The sequence below is a fragment of the Brachycentrus maculatus genome, unplaced genomic scaffold (assembly GCF_059751285.1).
Source record: "Brachycentrus maculatus isolate JH-2025_06_01 unplaced genomic scaffold, ASM5975128v1 h1tg000096l, whole genome shotgun sequence".
NCBI classification, from domain to species: Eukaryota; Metazoa; Arthropoda; class Insecta; order Trichoptera; family Brachycentridae; genus Brachycentrus; species Brachycentrus maculatus.
Genome location: NW_028280850.1, coordinates 1258704 through 1278869, shown reverse-complemented (window position 1 = coordinate 1278869; position 20166 = coordinate 1258704). Strand labels below are relative to the sequence as shown.

The following is a 20166-nucleotide window of genomic DNA, read 5'->3' as shown; positions in this document are numbered from 1 at the left end:
TCAAGAATGTTTTTTCTATTTTTAAACATAAATAGAAACGGTTTACACCGGATAAAGGACAGCATTATAACGTATAAGCATATGCTTCAAGAATGTTTTTTTCTATTTTTAAACATAAATTATCCAGTAAGTTAATATTTTTGCGGAATTTCGTCATTTCAGGGTTCTGAAATAAAATCGTGTGTGAAAAAAAGCTGTTGAATTTTTTGTGGCATTCTTAAAAGTTACTATTCGATAGATACGACATTATTTGCTACGCGTGTCGTCTTGACGTGATTGATAAAATGATAAAATAATGCTTCGAAAAGTCGATGTTTTAAGTACCTCTTATCTACTACTAGGTGACTATTTAAATCTTATTTGTTTTATCATTTTTTTATAAATCAACGGGTATAGAGATTTTACCTGTAAATAAAACTGGTCTTTGTTTAGATAATCTAAAAAAATTAGACTATAATAAAGACTCACCCATAATAAATAACCAACTAAATTTAACTTCGAGTCCACTTTCAAAAATATTCTCATTGTGATTCATTTATTTTCCTTGTATTTTTCTATTTTTTTAATTTTTTTTTACAAATATAGAATCGTAATAATTTTATTTTAATGACTTGATGATTTTCCGAAACCGGTAGTCACGAATAAGTATTTAAAAAAGTGTTATTACACAAAGCGAACATTGGATGATAAGGAAAGTGTTTTATTGCCATACCACAAAGAAATCAATTATTTTAACACACAAAATATTATATCGTTTTACTTTTTATTTGTTAATTTAAACGAATTTCTATCCAAGTTAAAATTGTAAAAACAAGTTCAATAAAAAGTAGAAATTTTTTGATTTTTCACTTAAAATATAAAAAAAGTCATCGATTTATCTTGTATTAGCTTAAATTAATATCGCAATATTTTGAGTGTGTACAAATCCTCGCTCAAATATCTGTATTTGTGCAGTTTATAGTTACTTATATACAGATGACGAAGAATATATATGTCGGGGTATTAAAAGGCCCTACAACCTGTTTAATTGATAACTTTTAATACGTGTATCATTTACCAATCAATCTATGATTCATTGAATAAAAAGCTTCGTTAAAGAATAAAGTATTTGTAAGGAATGTGATTGATGAGGAAAATTCGCTACGTGCAAAAGGGATCCACCCACTTTTCTCCCGAAATTTTTTTTATCCAAAAATATAATTAAATTTTAACAATATAAAAAAACTCTGACTACACTGTACATAATGACTATTGTAAAATGTTGTTATCTCTATTTTAAACGAAGTGATCCATTTAATATATAATCATCGAATCACTAGTAAGATCAGTGTCTTGTTTTGTTGTGCGAGTGCATTAAATATTGAATGATTAAAATTTAAAAATAGTGATTTTTTATACAATCATCAAAATGGGAAACTCAAAATCTTCTAAAACGGTGACTCCCAAACCCAAAACGAATTCAAAGCCGACCGCGGTCCCCACAAGTAAACCAGCTGGAAATACGTCAGCATCAACGGCCTGCCATCGGCACTTTATACGCGTGTAACATTCACCATTGTACCTAGGGTTGACAAACATACTACTCAAATTTCTGAAGGTGTATTTATGCACTAATTGATACCTTCTTTAACATGCTTCTAGATCTATGATTGAGTTGAGAAAGTTTGTTTTTTTTATTATCAGAAACCCCTATAAGATGTATGTAAGAGTATAATTATTTATGAATTATAATTTTTAACATCTCATCAAAGATGAAGAAGAATATGGAAGTCTGGGCATTTACGGGGCTGACGACCGTCATAGGCTGGTTTAAGTGATCACTTTACACACGTGTAACATTCACCAATTCTACCCATTATTGACAACCACACTACTCAAAATGTTGTAAATAAATTATCTGGTCAAATTATAAGCTTAAATAATAAAAATGAAAATGGTATTTTCTGGCGTTTCTCATGTGTGTGATTATAATCCAAGATTTGGACCTCACATACTAATATAAGAGTTTCTGCTTTCTGTTTATTCTGCTTTGAGAGTAGTGGGGTTGTCAATAATGGGTAGAATTGGTGAATGTTACACGTGTGTAAAGTGATCACTTAAACCAGCCTATGACGGTCGTCAGCCCCGTAAATGCCCAGACTTCCATATTCTTCTTCATCTTTGATGAGATGTCAAAAAAAATATTAAAACAACTCCCATAATTGGAGATAATCCAGATTTTGGACACACAACAAGTATTTGGACACACTCAAAATGTTGTATTTATGAATTATTTCAAATACTAGCAGACGCTTGAAAACATCATTCTCACATCTATTATTGATCTTGCATTTTGACCAGTTGTATTATATTCACTATATTTTTAGTGCTTGTTGCACATATAACATAATAGGGTTTACACAGAGTGGTTATTTACTAAGAAAAAATATCGTCGTTAGTGAATTGCGGTAGGAATAAGGGAAGAAAAACATTTGATTTCTTTCTTCTAAGAATCACTTTAAAACTCAATAAGCTGTGATTTAACATTTATATTTATTTCGAGAAATTCTAAACGAGGGCGTATTTACGTATTTTATGCAAACATGCCGTGTGAAATGAAACGTTGCTACAACAGCTGATGTTGTATGGATGTCATTAGGTCACTGCTTTAAGTGTGCCAGTGTATGGTTGTCATGGTGACATGTCGCTCACTCCTTTCAAGAACGTCATAAATCAAAAAACTTGATTTTTCAGTAGAACGTTATTAAAGCTTTAAAATATAATACGATGTATTAAAAATAAGTTCCAAGCCACTTATTGAAATTTTTACTGTGCAACAGATCTTTTTAGGTAAAACTTGAAGGTTTTTTCTGCATTTGAAAAATATATAGTATATTTAAAAAAATAATTAAACAGTACCTTTCATTCAAAATGCAAAAACAACACTCTCTGCCCTGTAGCGGGTAAATATTAAGTTAAAAATATGCCGCTTTTGCTGGGATATAGTACATTTTCTGGGCATTCCGAATGGAAAACCTTTTCTAATTAAACAGATTTTTTTTCTAATTTATTAATATAACTCAATTAACTAATCACCCCACATTCTCGCGAAGGTAGCATGCCACACTACTCTTTTGCAAACATTCTTTATTTTTCTCACATTCATGAATTTCTTAATACGAATACTACCTGCCAATTATTCAGTCTCTTGACCTATCCACCTTCAAATATTTGACGTACTTGATCATCATAAGTTTTCACCAGTTTTACTTTTTCATTTTTTCGAACTACGTTCGACTCTTGTATTTACTTTAACGACCTTTCCTCGCGTTTTTGTTTCATTTGTTTAACTATTCCAATACACCTTTCTTAGTTTTATATTGTTGAGTCAGATTATAATTGAATAATGAAGCGGCTTAAATTAATAAATATTAGTGATGGAAGGGATATATAAAATTTTTAACATTTTTTTGGACAGTCCTGATCTCCTTAATCAAATAAAACTTAGTGTGCGTCTAAGAGGTACTAGGCAAAAATCTGTATTAGCAGTATTTGTACATAATGCAAACTATGCCATGTTCTCTCCGATTCCGCCGCTTCACATGCTAGCCAATGCTTTTGAAAGTATAGATTTATTAAATATATTGTTATCCTCCTTGAAATCTGTACTTTCTCAGCATTTCTTCTCCATGTTATAATGGATAAGTTTAAACGTTGTGTTTCACTCTCTCTTGCTGCTCGCTGATTTGTGTTTGAAGGAGACGTGTATTTACCAGTGCTTACTATTTGTTATTTTATTATGATTTTATGTTTAAGGACTATTTGTTATCAGACTTTTTGTTTCTCTATTAGTGTGTTCATTAGTGTATTTTTATATTAGATACTGTATTTATGTATTATCTTAAAGGCTTCAGCCGTTCAATAAATAGGGGAGAGTGCCCATGAGTGGGACAGAGGATGAATGGGACAATCGTCCTCCAGCCCAAACTATTGTAACAAAAAAAATTAAAAAATTACCCAACATTAACGTTACAATATAATACAGATTAATCCTCAAACATGAGTTCTCGACTGACAGTAAAGCGAGTAAGACGTGTTACAATTTTTTTGCGTCAAAAAGTTATTTATATACTGTAATTTAATTATGTTTGCACATATAAGTTGTGATAAGTGCTCCAATTGATATTTACAATTATTTAAGTCGGTTCTCTCCGGATATTATAAAGTAAGTTTCATCAAATTTACTTAAGTATAAAAGTATCGATTTATCTATTTTTCTAAAAATCACGCGTTTCCTTGAATGGGACGCGTACAGTGATCATGAATGGGACAGTCTCAGTCAAGGGAAAATTATCCCATTCATGGCGAAAACTTTTAATTTACATTAAAAATCGTTTGTACTCGTTTGTATTACACGCATTCTAAACATTATATTGTTTTTAGGTTATAATGCCCAGAACACGCATCACCAACGTTCAAATTGAAGCTGCTGTAGAAGAGGTTTTAAATAAAAAGCAAAATATTAGGTTGGTTGCAAAGACATATGCAATAGGAAAATCTTCTCTTTATAGACATGTTAAACAAGTAAAGGCTGATCTTTCTAAGGGTTAAATATTTTTACATACACCTAGCATAGGAAATAAAAGAGCCTATCAGCGGAAGCTAAACTGGCAGTGCACAACGCAGTCCTGGTTCCATGGAAGTGAAACATGGAGTTGGCAAAAGAAGGATGAAAGTAGACTGAATGCAGTCGAAATGCGATCTCTCAGAAGAATGTGCGACAAAACGATGTATGATGGATGTTCGAATAGTGAAATAAGGAAGGAATGCAAGGCTGAGATAAGCATTATCGATAAAATTAAGAAAGGTGTGTTGAGATGGTTTGGACATGTAGAACGAATGAGTGAGGAAAGAACGGTAAAATAAATTTATGAGGCGAATGAAAAACATAGCACGATCCGGAATGCCAAATACTTGAAAGTGGTCAAGTTAGGAGTCATAATAATCGGCGGGTTTGTATGAGGAAATGCATGAACGTGCAAGAGGCGAAGAATGTTTGCAAAGACAGAGTGGTGTAGCGTTCTATTCTCTCTGCCTACCCTTACGGGGAAGCGGCCGGATGGTTAGTTAGTTTTTTTAGCTAGTTAGTTTACTCTGAAGCAAGAAGAAATGATTTCCACGTATTTAAATTCAGCCGGAAGAATATGTTCTACAGTACAGAAAAAAATCAGAATGGGGAAATCAAGTATAATCTCTGACACTCCTTTTCAGGACAAGTTTTTGAAAATAAAATTATTGAAGAATGGAAAACGAAAACCTTTAGATAGACCAAAAAAATAAGCCTAACGCTAAAATAGTTAAAAAAAACTCACAGAAGAGATTTCAATGAGTGATGACAGAGATATCAGTTCAGATAAATCAGTTGAAATAGAAGGTGTATCACTGACAAAAACAAAAGGAAAGGAGGATAATAAGTGTCACATATGTGAAGGAGAATACCAATATAGTGTTATGCAATGGCTTAAATGTAAATTATGTGGCCCATGAAAATTGTGGAATATTCAGATATCTGAACTTTTTTTGCCAAAAATGTTGCAAAAATGTTTAATAAAATTTCTTTTGCATGCGTCTACGTATTATACAAAAGTGCCTACCAATTATTTTTGTTTTAAAATATAATTTTTCCATCGATCTTGCATTTTAATTGATGTCCCTTTCATGGTATATTGGTGTCCCACTCATGGGAGGGTGTTTATGAATGGGACATTTTAGGACATTATTTAAAATCGATTTTTCAGGCAGTTAAGTTATTTTTTTTAGAAAACAAAGTACGGCATATTTGTAGCTAAAAGATTGAATAAAGAGAAACCACGTTTACTTTTTGTGATTTATTTTACAGAGAAGAACTAGAGAGGCAAAATCAAAAACGTCCCATCCATGGGCACTCTCCCCTATATAAATAAATACTATCGATAACTAAATATCTTTCATTATTTCACAACTCAGACATCTTTGTAAAATTCATCGTTCACCCGTACATTTGTCTGAGTGATCCTATTCCGACTGCATTCATTCTATTTTCATTATTTTCATTTTATGCTTCACGTTCATACATTAAGGATGATACTAGGACTCTTAATACAACATTGATATTTATGTTTTTATAATACCAAAAAATATTTCAATTTCGTTTATTTTCGTAAGCCAAAGCGATTCGTTATTGAAAATAAGTATCAAAATGAAGTAGGGAGGATTTGAACCCAGGAACTCTGACTTAGAATCTTTGATACTAACCACGGAACCACAGCCCGACATACATATGTGTTTTCTCAAGCGAAGTACCTTTTTTTTCTTTTGGCGAAAAACATAAAAATGTAATTTCAATTTCTTGGTTACGATGGTATGAGGGGTATGGTGATTATTATGAATCACATGTTTGAATATATTGATAAAAGTGTTCCAGTTTCGTTTTCAGTCCATTCAAGTTGTACATTTCAAGCCGTGAGGGTGAAATTATATTTCCAATACGATCTTTAATACTTTATTGTGTTTTGATAATAAACTAAAACTTCATAAATTATTTATAGTACGCACTGTAAAAACATTAAAATATATAATACAAGCGAAAAGTGGCTATTAAAAATTTAAATATTTAATAAATAGGAAATAAAAAATATTCGCATGAAATATATTTTATTTTTTGTTGATTTTAAAGAATTAGGTTTTAATGTATCGTAACTTCGTAAAACTGTACTTTTTGCAACATTTTTAATCTAGACTGGCCGGTCAGGACAAAACCAGTCTTCGGTTAATATAAGAAAGCAGATTTTTTAAATTTTTCGTTGTTGAATAAGTTCAAATCGGAGAATAGATATCAGAAAAAAATCTAAGTGTTTGCTGAATGCAATAGTTGATAATATTATGTGACCATTAGAAATATATTGACATCTTTCTTTTACAAATTTGACTTCAGTGTTCTACCAGTGCAGTGTTTAAAATTTTAAATAAAAAAAAAACATCAAACTGGGTAATTGCATGAATACAACGGCTGTGGCTAAGCAACACATGTAAGTAAAATGAAAGATAAAAAAATGTTTATTAAATTAAAATATAAATATATTTAAAACATTTTGAGTGTGTCCAAATACTTGTTCACAAATCTGAATTATCTCCAATTAAAGAAGTTAATTTTCATACTATTTACACACGTGTAACATTCACCAATTCTACCCATTATTGACAACCACACTACTCAAATTCTTGGAAGTTCTATATATTTGAACCACTTAAAAAACCTTGTTCTTGAATCACTAGAACTTCACTTGACTTCATCAATTGGTGAGATGTTATAAAAATTTAAAAAAAAAATTCATAAAAAGCTTCTTTACATCTCACCAAAAGATATCTCTACTGAAGTTCTAGTGATTCAAGAACAAGGTTTCAAAATTGGTTCATATATTTGAACTTCCAAGAATTTATGTAGTGTGGTTGTCAATTATGGGTAGAATTGGTGAATGTTACACGTGTGTAAAGTGATCACTTAAACCGGCCTATGACGGGCGTCAACCCCGTAAATGCCCAGATTCCATATTCTTCTTCATCTTTGATGAGATGTCAAAAAATAATAATTTGATCAAGTTCAATTTTCCTCGGTGTTCCCCGGTCATATTTGTTTTTTTTTTTAATTTTCTGAAATATGGATTTAAAATATTGGTGCTACTAGAAAAATTGCTGTATTTAAAGGAAAGTTAAAAATATAAATTAAAATTAATTGGTGTAATTTTTGTAACAGTGTTTTGACAATTCTGTCACAGATGCTCATTATGAAACATATATATTACATTAGTTTTGGTAACTTATATTTATGCAACCTTGGTTCCCTTTCACATGAATGTTTGATTCAATCGATTTTAAAATTAAGCTGGTTTTAGGGCCATTAGTTGAAAAATCGATGAAGAATACATATCGCTCACTCCTTTCAAGAACGTCATAAATCAAAAAACTTAATACAATGTATTAAAAATAAATATCAAGCCACTCATTTAACTTTTTACTTTGCAACATATCTTTTTAGGTAAAACTTGAATGTTTTTTTTCCATTTGAAAAATATTTAGTATATTTAAAATAAATAATCAAACAATACCTTTTCTTCAAAATGCAAAAACAACACTTTCTGCCCTGTAGCAGGTAAATATTAAGTAAATAATATGCCTCTTTTGCTGGGATACAGTGCATTTTCTGGGCATTCCGAAAACATGCACAACTGAAAATTGACGATTTTTGATTTTTGAACATTTTGAGTGTGTCCAAATACTTGTTTACATTTCTGGATTATCTCCAATTAAAGGATAATTTTTATATTATTTTTTACATCTCATCAAAGATGAAGAAGAATATTGAAGTCTGGGCATTTACGGGGCTGACGACCGTCATAGGCTGGTTGTCAATAATGGGTAGAACTGGTGAATGTTACACGTTCGTTAAGTGATCACTTAAACCAGCCTATGATGGTCGTCAGCCCCGCAAATGCCCAGACTTCCATATTATTCTTTATCTTTGATAAGATGTCAAAAAACAACTTTATCATATTCATCCACCGTTTTTCATATTAAAGACAGTGCACCTTAAATTGAGACACCTTTTAATTATTTATTTATTTTAAAGATACATACATTTTTTTACTATATGTATTACGGCGCTTTAGGCATGGCCTGTGTTGAGCCGAAATACTTACATGTTAATACTATTTTTTTTTAATAACTTGTTTTTTTTTAAATTATTAGATTATTTACATAACATACAATATATTTAATAACAATTTACAGCATGAAGGTTTTACAATAAAATAATTACACCTGGACTTTAATTTATTCACTTTCTACCTTGTCACTGTTGACTTGTGACTGACACTGTTTTTAAAGACATGATCACTACTGGAATTCGTAATGGTTACGGGCAGCAAATTTAATATATTTGATACTGATATATCATCCGTAGGGTGAATAATCCAGTGTCTGATAAAATAAATAATAGTAAATTTATTTATTTTAATATTTTCAGCAACGCCGCAGCCAAGGTAGCACCAAGTAGGATGCCGATTGACTTTTACTACTTCTCACCCTCACCGCCGTGCAGAGCTGTGCTCCTGGTAGCCAAGCTCATTGGGGTGGAATTCAACATGAAGATCTGCAACATAATGGAAGGAGATAACATGAAGGAAGATTATCTGAAGGTCCGTACATATATCGCTCACTCCTTTCAACAACGTCATATATCAAAATTCGACAATTTTCAGTTGTGCATGTTTTCAGAATGCCCAGAAATGGTACTATATCCCAGCAAAAGCAGCATATTTTTAACTTAATATTTACCCGCTATAGGGCAGAAAGTGTTGTTTTTGCATTTTGAAGAAAAGGTATTGCTTAATTATTTGTTTAAATTTACAAATTTTTTTCAAATGGAGAAAAAAACCTACAGGTTTAACTTAAAAAGATCTGTTGCACAGTAAAAAGTTCAATAAGTTGCTAGATACTTATTTTTGACACATTTTAATATATTTTTAAACTTTAAAAAGGATATCCTGGAAAAGAGTTTTATAAGTATATGACGTTGTTGAAAGTAGTAAGCGATATATTCTCTTTTTATTTTAACCCTTATCTTCGCCCAATGGTGCATAGGGCACTGTATCGTAGCGACGCAGTGTTATCTCGATCGTTCATTGCATCCAGGCAAGGTGATACGCCCTGCGCTTCTTGTAGCTGTGCAAGGTGAGAGTAAATAAAAATGAGAGTGAAAATCATCCATATTTATTTTGACTCCCCCGGGAATCGAGCCCGGGACCTCTGAGGTGGACAAAACTGGTGGACTGTAAATATATACTTGCTAAAATTAATTTTTTCATCAGTGAATCAATAACGTTATTGCATGAATTCATATATTCATCCCCTAATGAGCACTAACCAATTTTATATAATATATCGCAACTTCGAGACACTCTAATACCTTTTATCATAAACAGTGAAAAGGGTTAAAAAATTTCATGAACCATTCAATTTTTTACATCACATAATAAACGATTTCCTTTATTTACACCTGTTACATTATATTTTCCTTTTGTATGCTGACGTTGCTGTGCTTCTTGCTGATAGTAGAGAAGACCTACAGGAGCTGGTGTCAAAGGTGTACCGTGTGTGCAAGGAAAGTGATGTGATGATGAATGTTGACAAATCTTAAAATACATTTTTTTAAAGACAGATGAATGTTGATCTTGATGTAAAATATCAGTTCAAGGATAAATAATCGAATAGATGACATCAAATATTTGAGAAGTATATTTTCTAGATGAAGTAATATTGATAAAGATATTGAAAGGAGAGTGAATGCTGGAAATAAAGTGAATGGTGCACTGAAATCAGTTATAGCTAATAAAAGCCCAACAGCGAAAGATAAACTAGCAGTACAGAGTCCTGGTACAAAACCTAAAGTATGAAAGTGAAGCACGAAGATGGCAAAAGAAGGATGAAAGTAGATTGAATGCAGTCGAAATGTGATCTGTCTAACGAATGAGCGGCAAAACTATTAAGATAACACGGAGTGTCAATGAGATACATTGCCCCATTTACAATTATAAGGGAAATGAAAGTAGAGTAAAGCGCCCTTGATGTAGTATTTTACGAAAATGGCGCTGTATAAATTATCCAAAATTATTATTATTATTATTATTTAAAAAAAAAACTTATTTTAATTCTGACCCCCTGAGAACCAATCCTGTGACCTCCAGCGTGGTTGCCAAAAGCGCTAACCATTACATTACGGAGGGTGACAACACCAAATACATAAATATTTTTATGAGTATTTGTATTTTTTCCCAAATGTTTACATATTGCTTAGGTGTCTTTGTATATTCCCATGGAAGCAAGTAGCTTAGAGTGATATTCAAAAGCTTTTTGGTAGATATGAATTATTCTTTCAATGTGATCTGGATCTTATAAACCGATTTCAATGTAGCGATATTTTTAATAAATATATTTATACCTACAACATCTTATGAGGAATCATACAATAATAAATTCGTAAATTAACGAAATTTCCATTGTGATTCATTCGTCTTCTTTCTCTCTATCAAATTTTATTTTTGTCTAAACGTCAGAGCGTTAGAATTTCATTTTAATCTATGTACATTTGACCTCATGAAATCGGTAGTCATAAAGTAGCGTTTTTTTTAAGTGGTACTACACAAAATGAACGATGAATGATGAAGCGTTAGAATACTTAATGTTAACTAATTTTAATACAATCTAACAGACCTTTCATTCTAACGTACATGTTTTTTACATTTTCAGCTCAACCCTCAACATACGATTCCAACCATGGACGACAATGGACTGATCCTCACTGAAAGGTAGGTAGAGTTTTCGCTAGTTCTTCTTCTTCTTTCTGTGCCGCTTGTAACGAAGATCGGCAATCATCATGGCTATCTTCAATTTTGATGCTGCAGCTGGGAACAGAGATTTGGTGCTTCTGCCAAACCATTGTCGTAGGTTTTTCAGCCATGATGTCCTTCGGCGTCCTTGAGTTCTTCGTCCCTCAACCTTGCCTTGTAAGTTGTCGCTAGTTAAGAGTGCCAAACTCTCGTAGGGTGACCATGGTGCAAAAATACTAATGTATTAAAATTTAACACGACTTCCTTGGTTTGTTTAGACAAAGGCCTTCTTTGTCCCAACTTTGAAATTTCAGACATGGTCACTGTATATGCAGCCAATCGAAACGCGTAATTTTACTACTAAGTTTACATGCTTGTATGTATATAACACAAATGATTACTTAAGTGTTGGTTTGGCATTCATATGTGGCGACCAGTATACATATGTATACATTTTAAAGTTTACAAATGTATACTACTTAAATATCACCCAACTGCTCCGCAAGGGTAAGCAGAGAGGATAGGATGCCACAGAGCTCTATCTCATTATAATTTATGTTATAAATTATATGAACTTGTCAAAAGGATATAAACTTACTAAACATTGAACCATCACACCGCTCCCCCACATGGGTAGGCAGAGAAACTAGAACACCTAATTACTTTATCTTTGCAAACAATCTTCGCATATTCCACATACACGCAACTCCATAATCTTCTCAGCCTGTATTGATATGGCAATATGAATAAATCGTTAGTATGCATACCTGAATTTGTGAACAAAGATTTGGACACACTCATAAAATTGTGAGATAAAAACGACAAACAAAATATTTCTAATACAACTCTAGACGATGGGACTTGTTTCAATGTACGTAAATATGGGACTTTCGTAAAATGTACGAAGTCAAGAGAAACTTATATTTTACCTCAAACGTTTACTTAAAACATTTAAAAATGCAGTTTTTTAATGATAAATGTCATATAAAATATCCGTAAAAAAACTATGATTTACGATACTTGTCACTACATTATTTACATATTATTTTTTGACATCTCATCAAAGATGAAGAATATGGAAGTCTGGGCATTTATGGGGCTGACGACCGTCATAGGCTGGTTTAAGTGATCACTTTACACACGTGTAACATTCACCAATTCTACCCATTATTGACAACCACACCACTCAAATTCTTGGAAGTTCTATATATATATGAACCAATTTAGAAACCTTGTTCTTGAATCACTATAACTTCACTAGAGACATCTATTGGTGAGATGTAAAGAAATGCCCAGACTTCCATATTCTTCTTCATCTTTGATGAGATGTCAAAAAATAATATGAAAATAACTCCTGTAATTGGAGATAATCCAGATTTTGTGAACAAGTATTTGGACACACTCAAAATGTTGTACATTATTTACATGTGTTGCCTTGGTACTGGATTGGTCCCATGGCCCCATGGATTGGATATCCATTGTGAATTTCACGAATATCCCGTAATGTAGGGTGAAAAGTCTTTACTAAGTATACATAAAAAGCTTCATTTTTTGTTTCAGCCGTGCTATGCTGGCATACTTGGTAAACCAATATGCAAAGGATGATTCTCTATACCCCAAGGATCCAAAAATGCGAGCTATTGTCGATCAAAGGATGTACTTCGATATGGGAACATTATTCCAGCGTATACTAGAGTATTATGTGAGTTTTTTATTCAACCTAAATTTATTTTTATTTATATTATTTCGAGAAATAAAAATACTTTGTGTTCTGATCCACTCACATTTTTATTAACCAACTAGTTTCGGCAACAACATGTTGCCCTCTTCAGGGTTACATTTATTACTTGTAATAAATGTAACTTGTAATAAATGAAACCCTGAAGAGGGCAACAGGTTGTTGCCGAAACTAGTTGGTTAACAAAAATGTGAGTGGATCAAAACACAAAGTATTTTTATTTCTCGAAATAATATATCAAGATGATCCACAAAGTTAATGCTTTCAATATTCAAAACAAAATTTTTATTTATTCATTTCTTTTTTCAAAACATATTACATACATAAGTCATATATATAATTTTCCCGATGAGTAATTTCTATTTCTCATTTTGGGACATGGGATTAAGGTTAACAAGACTGGAACACAAATAATAAAGTTACATTTTTTTTTTAAATAACTAAAACTAAACATGGCAAAATATAAAAATAATAAACCGGTATAAAAAATAGGCATAAGAAGCATATTTTAAATAAAATAAATGAGAAAAGCATGAGGTAAGAAGCATATTTAAAATAAACAAATGGAAAAAATTTAAAAATGAGAAAAAATAAAAAAAACAAAAGGTAAAAACAAAATAAGAAAATATGACTTAACACTACATATATATCCTTCCATAAAGTATTTTTTCAGATCATTTATTTTGGATCTATATTATGGATTTATATGTCAGTCATATTTTTAAAAGAGTTCCTATCAGTTGAAGTGACAATGATCCACAATTCTAAACATGATTCTAACAGCTCATGATCTAAAGACATGAAAAGTGTGGATATAAAAAAGAATATTTATAAATAAACTAGCTGTTTAATAACAAAATATTATATAAGGTAGTGAGATCAATCATTGCTAAGGATATGATTTTATTAACTTTTAAAATTGACTGAAGGTTCCAGAAACAAATATTGTAGTTTCAATTATTACGGAATCTCATTGTATTAAACCCAATATGTTAAATAGTATTAATTGTATTACGGTATTTGAAAACGATGCGGGGTGCATGGAAACACGTTTCAAAATAGATTTTAAGAAATAGTGGTATTTACCAAGTAAAGCAATATATTAAAAAAAAACTTAATTTTTACTCTGGTTTACAATATTTATTTAACATTATACTGGACGGGGTATCTGAGCCGCAGAGTTATATTTATATGCAGGCAATATAAATATATATTTTTTTACAAAAACATTTCAAACTACGCAAAATGTTTTGTTTAGTTTTAAGTGTATGAATGGTCCTATGGTGGTGACGGGTAGTATTGTTTGTATGCTGTTGTAGTGATTGTCCTGACGAAGAGACGGGTACGTCTCGAAACCGGTAGACATAAAAATCTCGTTAAGTGGTTATATACTAATATTACTTACATTTCTGTACAAATAAATTAAAAATAAAAATGACTAACCACAAAGTAAATGCTTTAAATATGAATCATATTGAGAATAATGTGTGTACAATGTTATTTTTTTTATTTTTAATTAATGTTTTACTTCGTAAATACCAAGATTTCTTAAAATGTACTATGACTTTACCAAGTAAAACATAAATTAAATGGATAAATTTTACCACAAAGTGACTGCCAAATCAATATATGAAATTATTTTTTTAAATTTCAGATGTATTTCATATTCATTGGTGCTGAGCAGACTCCTGAAAAATTCAAGAAAGTTGAAGACGCCGTTGGGTTTTTGAATACGTTCTTGGAAGGACAAAAATTTACAGCTGGAGATCATCTGACCATTGCCGATATAACTTTGGTTGTCACTGTATCTAATCTTGACGTAAGTGTTAAGAATCACTTGTAGGAATTGGATTAAATAATAAGTCACACACATGAGTTAATGAGAACATATGTCATAGGCTGGTTTAAGTGATCACTTTACACACGTGTAACATTCACCAATTCTACCCATTATTGACAACCACACTACTCAAATTCTTGGAAGTTCTATATATATGAACCAATTTTGAAACATTATTCAACAATCACTAAAACTTCACCAAAGACATCTATTGGTGAGATGAAAATAAGCTTTTTATTGAGCAGAAACTCTTATGTATATGTAGTATGTGAGGTCCGAATCCTGGATTATAATCACGCACATGAGAAACGCCAGAAAATACCATTTTTATTTTTATTATTTAAGCTTATAATTTGACCAGATAATTTATTTAAACATTTTGAGTGTGTCCAAATACTTGTTCACAAAATCTGGATTATCTCCAATTACAGGAGTTATCTTCATATTATCTTTTAACATCTCATCAAAGATGAAGAAGAATATGGAAGTCTGAGTATTTACGGGGCTTACGACCGTCATCGGCTGGTTTAAGTCATCACTTTACACACGTGTAACATTCACCAATTCTACCCATTATGGACAACCACACCACTCAAATTCTTGGAAGTTCTATAGATATGAACCAATTTAGAAACCTTGTTCTTGAATCACTAGAACTTCACTAGAGACATCTATTGGTGAGATGTAAAGAAGCTTTTTATAAGCAGAAACTCTTAAATTAGTATGTGAGGTCCGAATCCTGGATTATAATCACACACATGAGAAACGCCAGAAAATACCATTTTCATTTTTATTATTAAGCTTATAATTTGACCAGATAATTTATTTACAACATTTTGAGTGTGTCCAAATACTTGTTCACAAAATCTGGAATATCTCCAATTACAGGAGTTATTTTCATATTATTTAATCGTATAAAAATAACTGCTGTAATTGGAGATAATCCAGATTTTGTGAACAAGTATTTGGACACACTCAAAATGTTGTAAATAAAATGATAGTTAATTTCAAATAATCCTTTATTTGATTAACCTTGTCTTTTTCAGGTGTTTGGGTTTGATTTAAAATCGTACCCAAATGTGTCTGAGTGGTATGCGAGGACGAAACAAGTACTTGCTCCTCATGGGTATGAAGAAATTAACCAAGCAGGAGCTAATATGATCGGAGGACTTTATAAGCAGAAAAAAGGAGCTCAGTAATATGTCAACCGACACACTTCTACATGTCCCCATTTTATTAAATTATATGCATGTTCTCATTACATAGAAGCACATATATCAATGAACGACCATTTTTTTCATCGTAATATATCGCTCACACCTTTTCACAACGTCATAAATAAAAAAACTAGATTTTTCAGGAGATCGATTTTAAAATTTGAAAAAATAATAAAATGTATTCAAAATAAATATCAAACCACTTATTATACCTTTTACTGTGTAACAGATCTTTTTAGGTAAAATCTGAATGTTCTTTCTCCATTTGAAAAATATTTAGTATATTTGAAAAAATTATTAAACAATAAATTTTCTTAAAAATGCAAAAGCAACACTTTTTGCCCTGTAGCAGGTAAATACTAAGTTAAAAATATGCTGCTTTTTCTGGGATATAGTACATTTTCTGGGCATTCCGAAAAAAATTAAAATTGTCGATTTTTGATATACATATGACGTTGTTGAAAGGAGTGAGCGATATGTAGAAGTTTTTCAAATGTATTTAATATTGTAACGATATATGAAATAAACCATGTTTCAAAAAGTATTAAAGCAAGTCGCAATTTTCAATACAGATTTCAATATGGTAATACGTTGTTCATTACATCACACAATATTTATTTAGTCATATATTTTTTATGTTATACTTACTGTAAATTGTAAAGTGCCCCTAGGACGATTTGTCACGAAACGGCGCTATATAAATTGTCCAATAAATAATAATAATAAATAATGAAACAGGCAATATTTTTTTCGTTTTTCATTGGTCACTCCACATCTGATGATTTTCATTTTTACAAGATTTTCTTGCACAATATATTAATACTTGAGTGTTTTACTGATATTTTTTGGTAGAATAGCATTTTATGTAATAAAAGTACAACTTCAAAGCATTTTACTTTTTTTTTGTTTGGCCAGTGACCGGGTTTCATCATTACCAACATCACCACACTATTTTTAATTCAAATTTTACTTGGTAATTGCCGCTATTTCTTTAAATATGTTGTGACACGTTTTAGATGAATCCCGCATTATTTTCAAATACTGGATGAGAATTGCATTGAAACATGTGTAGTAATATGTAGATATTTAGAAATATTGATACTTACCAAGTAAAATTTTTTTCTAACTGGATAGATTTCACCAAAAATTTAAGGACATATTTTTTTAAAGACTCATTTTGATCTCTTGTAAATTTAGTATAAAAATTTAATTAAATAAATATTATTATTTCATACTCGTCAATGCGGCAGTTGTTTTGTATTATTTTCAATTATTAATTATACAGCAAAAATAAAAACAACATTTGAATGAATACTTGTGCATATTATTAATGAAAACACTTGTTTTTTCCACTTGAGTTTATTGTTTGACTAAACTTAAGTGGTAAAAAACAAGCGCTTTCTTTAAAAATATAATCATATCTTACCACAAAGTGAATGCCGAAAAATTCAATAAAATACTTGTGCAAATATGATAGATGAAAATTAGAAGCTGAATATTTATAAATCAATATAGAGTGTAATTTTTTAAAAGAAAAACCTAGTTTTTTTATTATTCAAGCGAGATGTAAAATCAAACATCTATCATTATTAATGAAGACAGCGAGGTGATCATTTACAAAACTTGCATCTAAACTATCGTGTGGCATAATTTTTAAAAAATGAGACCAAAACAAACTAATTAAAAATAAAAATAAAATTGTTTTCAAAGTTCTAGGGATACGATGGTATCACGAAAAAAGACATACTTTTTGTTCAAATTATAATAACAACTAACTCTCCATTCAGATACTTTCCACGCAATACGTTTTAAAAAATTCACCAAAAAATATAAAAATATGATGGGTAGGTTTCCTAGAATGAAAATTCAATTCGAAATATCAATTTTATCATTGTTTACTGTTATTTAATAGCACCCTTCCGCATACCTCTCTGTGTATACGTGTAGTACTGAATAATAAGTTCATAGAGGGGATGTGGAAAATTCCAAAAAACTGATAAGAATTTTTAAATGAATGTACCATTTAAAAATACACTTTTTAATAGATTTATATTATCCACTGACACTTCGTGGTGGAATTGCATTTTTAATTTATTATTAGATTAAAACCAATATTTTTAGCTTTTCCACTTTTTTATTTGACCAGCGACCGGGTTTCGTCGTTACCGACATCATCAGACTGGTCTGACCAGTCTGATGATGTCGGTAACGACGAAACCCGGTCGCTGGTCAAATAAAAAAGTGGAAAAGCTAAAAATATTGGTTTTAATCTAATAATAAATTAAAAATACACTGTCATTTCAAAATAGTGTTAAAAACGTAAAAAAGGTAGTTCAGTTTATTTCAATATAATTCATACCTGAAAGATTTGAACATCAATTATTTGCAATAATATTACGTAACCTGCTCCCATTATTCATGAAGTCATTAAAAAATAAACTCGACATGAAATTATTCTTAAATAAAGAATGAATCATTCGGCCATGTCGTATTTGATTGCATGTTTTAAACATTTTTTAAAAAGGATTTTAAAAAGGTAATGTAAAATGTGCCGTCGGCACGGGAAAACTAAGTAAAGGCACATTTCTTATTATGTGATTGATACAAAAATAAAAAATAAACACGAATTAAAAAAAAATCTTTTGCATAAATTTTTTTTACCAAAAAACAATTTTAATTTATACTTAGCTGGCATATAACTCCAATAAAGACATAGAAAAATCTTATTACAAATCTTAACTTGCTACAGAAAAATTACAATTTTTTTTAGAAAATTATAAGAAAAAATTATAAAACACTTGTGTGTTTCAAAAACCCCTTATTAAATTAATCAATTGATATACCTCCAATGATGTAATGGCATAATCCAATGGTTTAAATACCTTAATCAAATTGGATGAATTAAAAAAAATAACACAAAAAACTGTTTTATTAATAGTATCAATTCAGTCCAAAGCCAATAATTTTAATAAATAAGTAACCAATGGCCTTGATAAATTGAAAAGATCTTTCTAGAACAGGGATGGCAAACAAAGAATTTAACAACCCGCTTGAACATTTAAATATGATTATTTTTATTTAAGTCTATTTCTTTTAACTATGTTAAGATCGACATATTGTTCACTCCTTTCAAGAACGTCATAAATAAAAAATCGTCAATTTTCAGTTGTGCATATTTTCGGAATGCCCAGAAAATGTGCTATATCCCAGAAAAAGAGGCATATTTTTAACATAATATTTACCCGCTACAGGGCAGAAAGTGTTGTTTTTGCGTTTTGAAGAAAAGGTATTGTTTAATTATTTTTTGAAATAAACTAAATAATTTTCAAATGGAGAAAAAATCTTCAGGTTTTACCTTAAAAGATCTGTTGCGTAGTAAAAAGTTTAATAAGTGGCTAGATATTTTTTTTCAAAACATTTTATTATATTTTTAAATTTTAAAAACGGTCTCCTGAAAAATCAAGTTTTTTGATTTATGACGTTCTTGAAAGGAGTAGGCGATATGCGTGCGAGCAGGTATTTTCATACGTGAATTGACTAAATCATCACTACGAAATCGACTTGCAAAGAAATGACTGTTGCATATGTAAGATATGAACCCCACTAACTATCAGCCTAACATAGAAAAAAATATTTTCAAATAAGAACAATAGATTTTCCACAATGTGATAATATCGTTTGATTGGGAATATGTTGCTGTTCAAATAATTATTATTGTTAATATGATTTTTTTGACATCTCAACACAGATGAAGAATAATATGGAAGTCTGGTCATTTACGGGGCATTTAAATTTACGACCGTCATAGGCTGGTTTAAGTGATCACTTTACACAAGTTTAACTTCACTAATTATTCCTATGGTTGACAACCACACTACTCAAATTATTGGAATCACTAGATATATTGATTAAACTCGAAACATATTCTTCTTCATCCATGTTGAGATTAAAAAAAATTATATACAAAAT

At 30.6% G+C, this 20166-nt stretch overlaps 1 protein-coding gene across 2 annotated transcripts; it reads left to right on the top strand.

Annotated features, from left to right (window-relative positions):
* Positions 1–1295: 1295 nt before the first annotated feature.
* Positions 1296–16619, top strand: LOC148310437 (glutathione S-transferase 1-like). Of its 2 annotated transcripts, none has more exons than XM_088258468.1 (6): positions 1296–1540; positions 9041–9212; positions 11323–11381; positions 12963–13104; positions 14795–14959; positions 16027–16619. In XM_088258468.1, exons 2-6 carry the CDS (start codon positions 9072–9074, stop codon positions 16177–16179), a joined length of 660 nt encoding a protein of 219 aa, XP_088114594.1. In that variant the 5' UTR covers positions 1296–1540; positions 9041–9071; the 3' UTR covers positions 16180–16619. The 2 variants fall into 2 exon arrangements, with proteins under 2 accessions (XP_088114594.1, XP_088114593.1); XM_088258467.1 differs by lacking the exon at positions 1296–1540 and adding an exon at positions 6909–7046 and having other exon boundaries at positions 16027–16305.
* Positions 16620–20166: the final 3547 nt, after the last annotated feature.

Coding starts and splice junctions, on each gene's coding strand:
- LOC148310437 (XM_088258467.1), top strand. CDS start 7,015: ATGAATACAACGGCTGTGGCTAAGCAACACAT. Junction 9,213..11,322: donor TGAAGGAAGATTATCTGAAG/GTCCGTACATAT, acceptor TTACATTTTCAG/CTCAACCCTCAACATACGAT. Junction 14,960..16,026: donor TCACTGTATCTAATCTTGAC/GTAAGTGTTAAG, acceptor TGTCTTTTTCAG/GTGTTTGGGTTTGATTTAAA.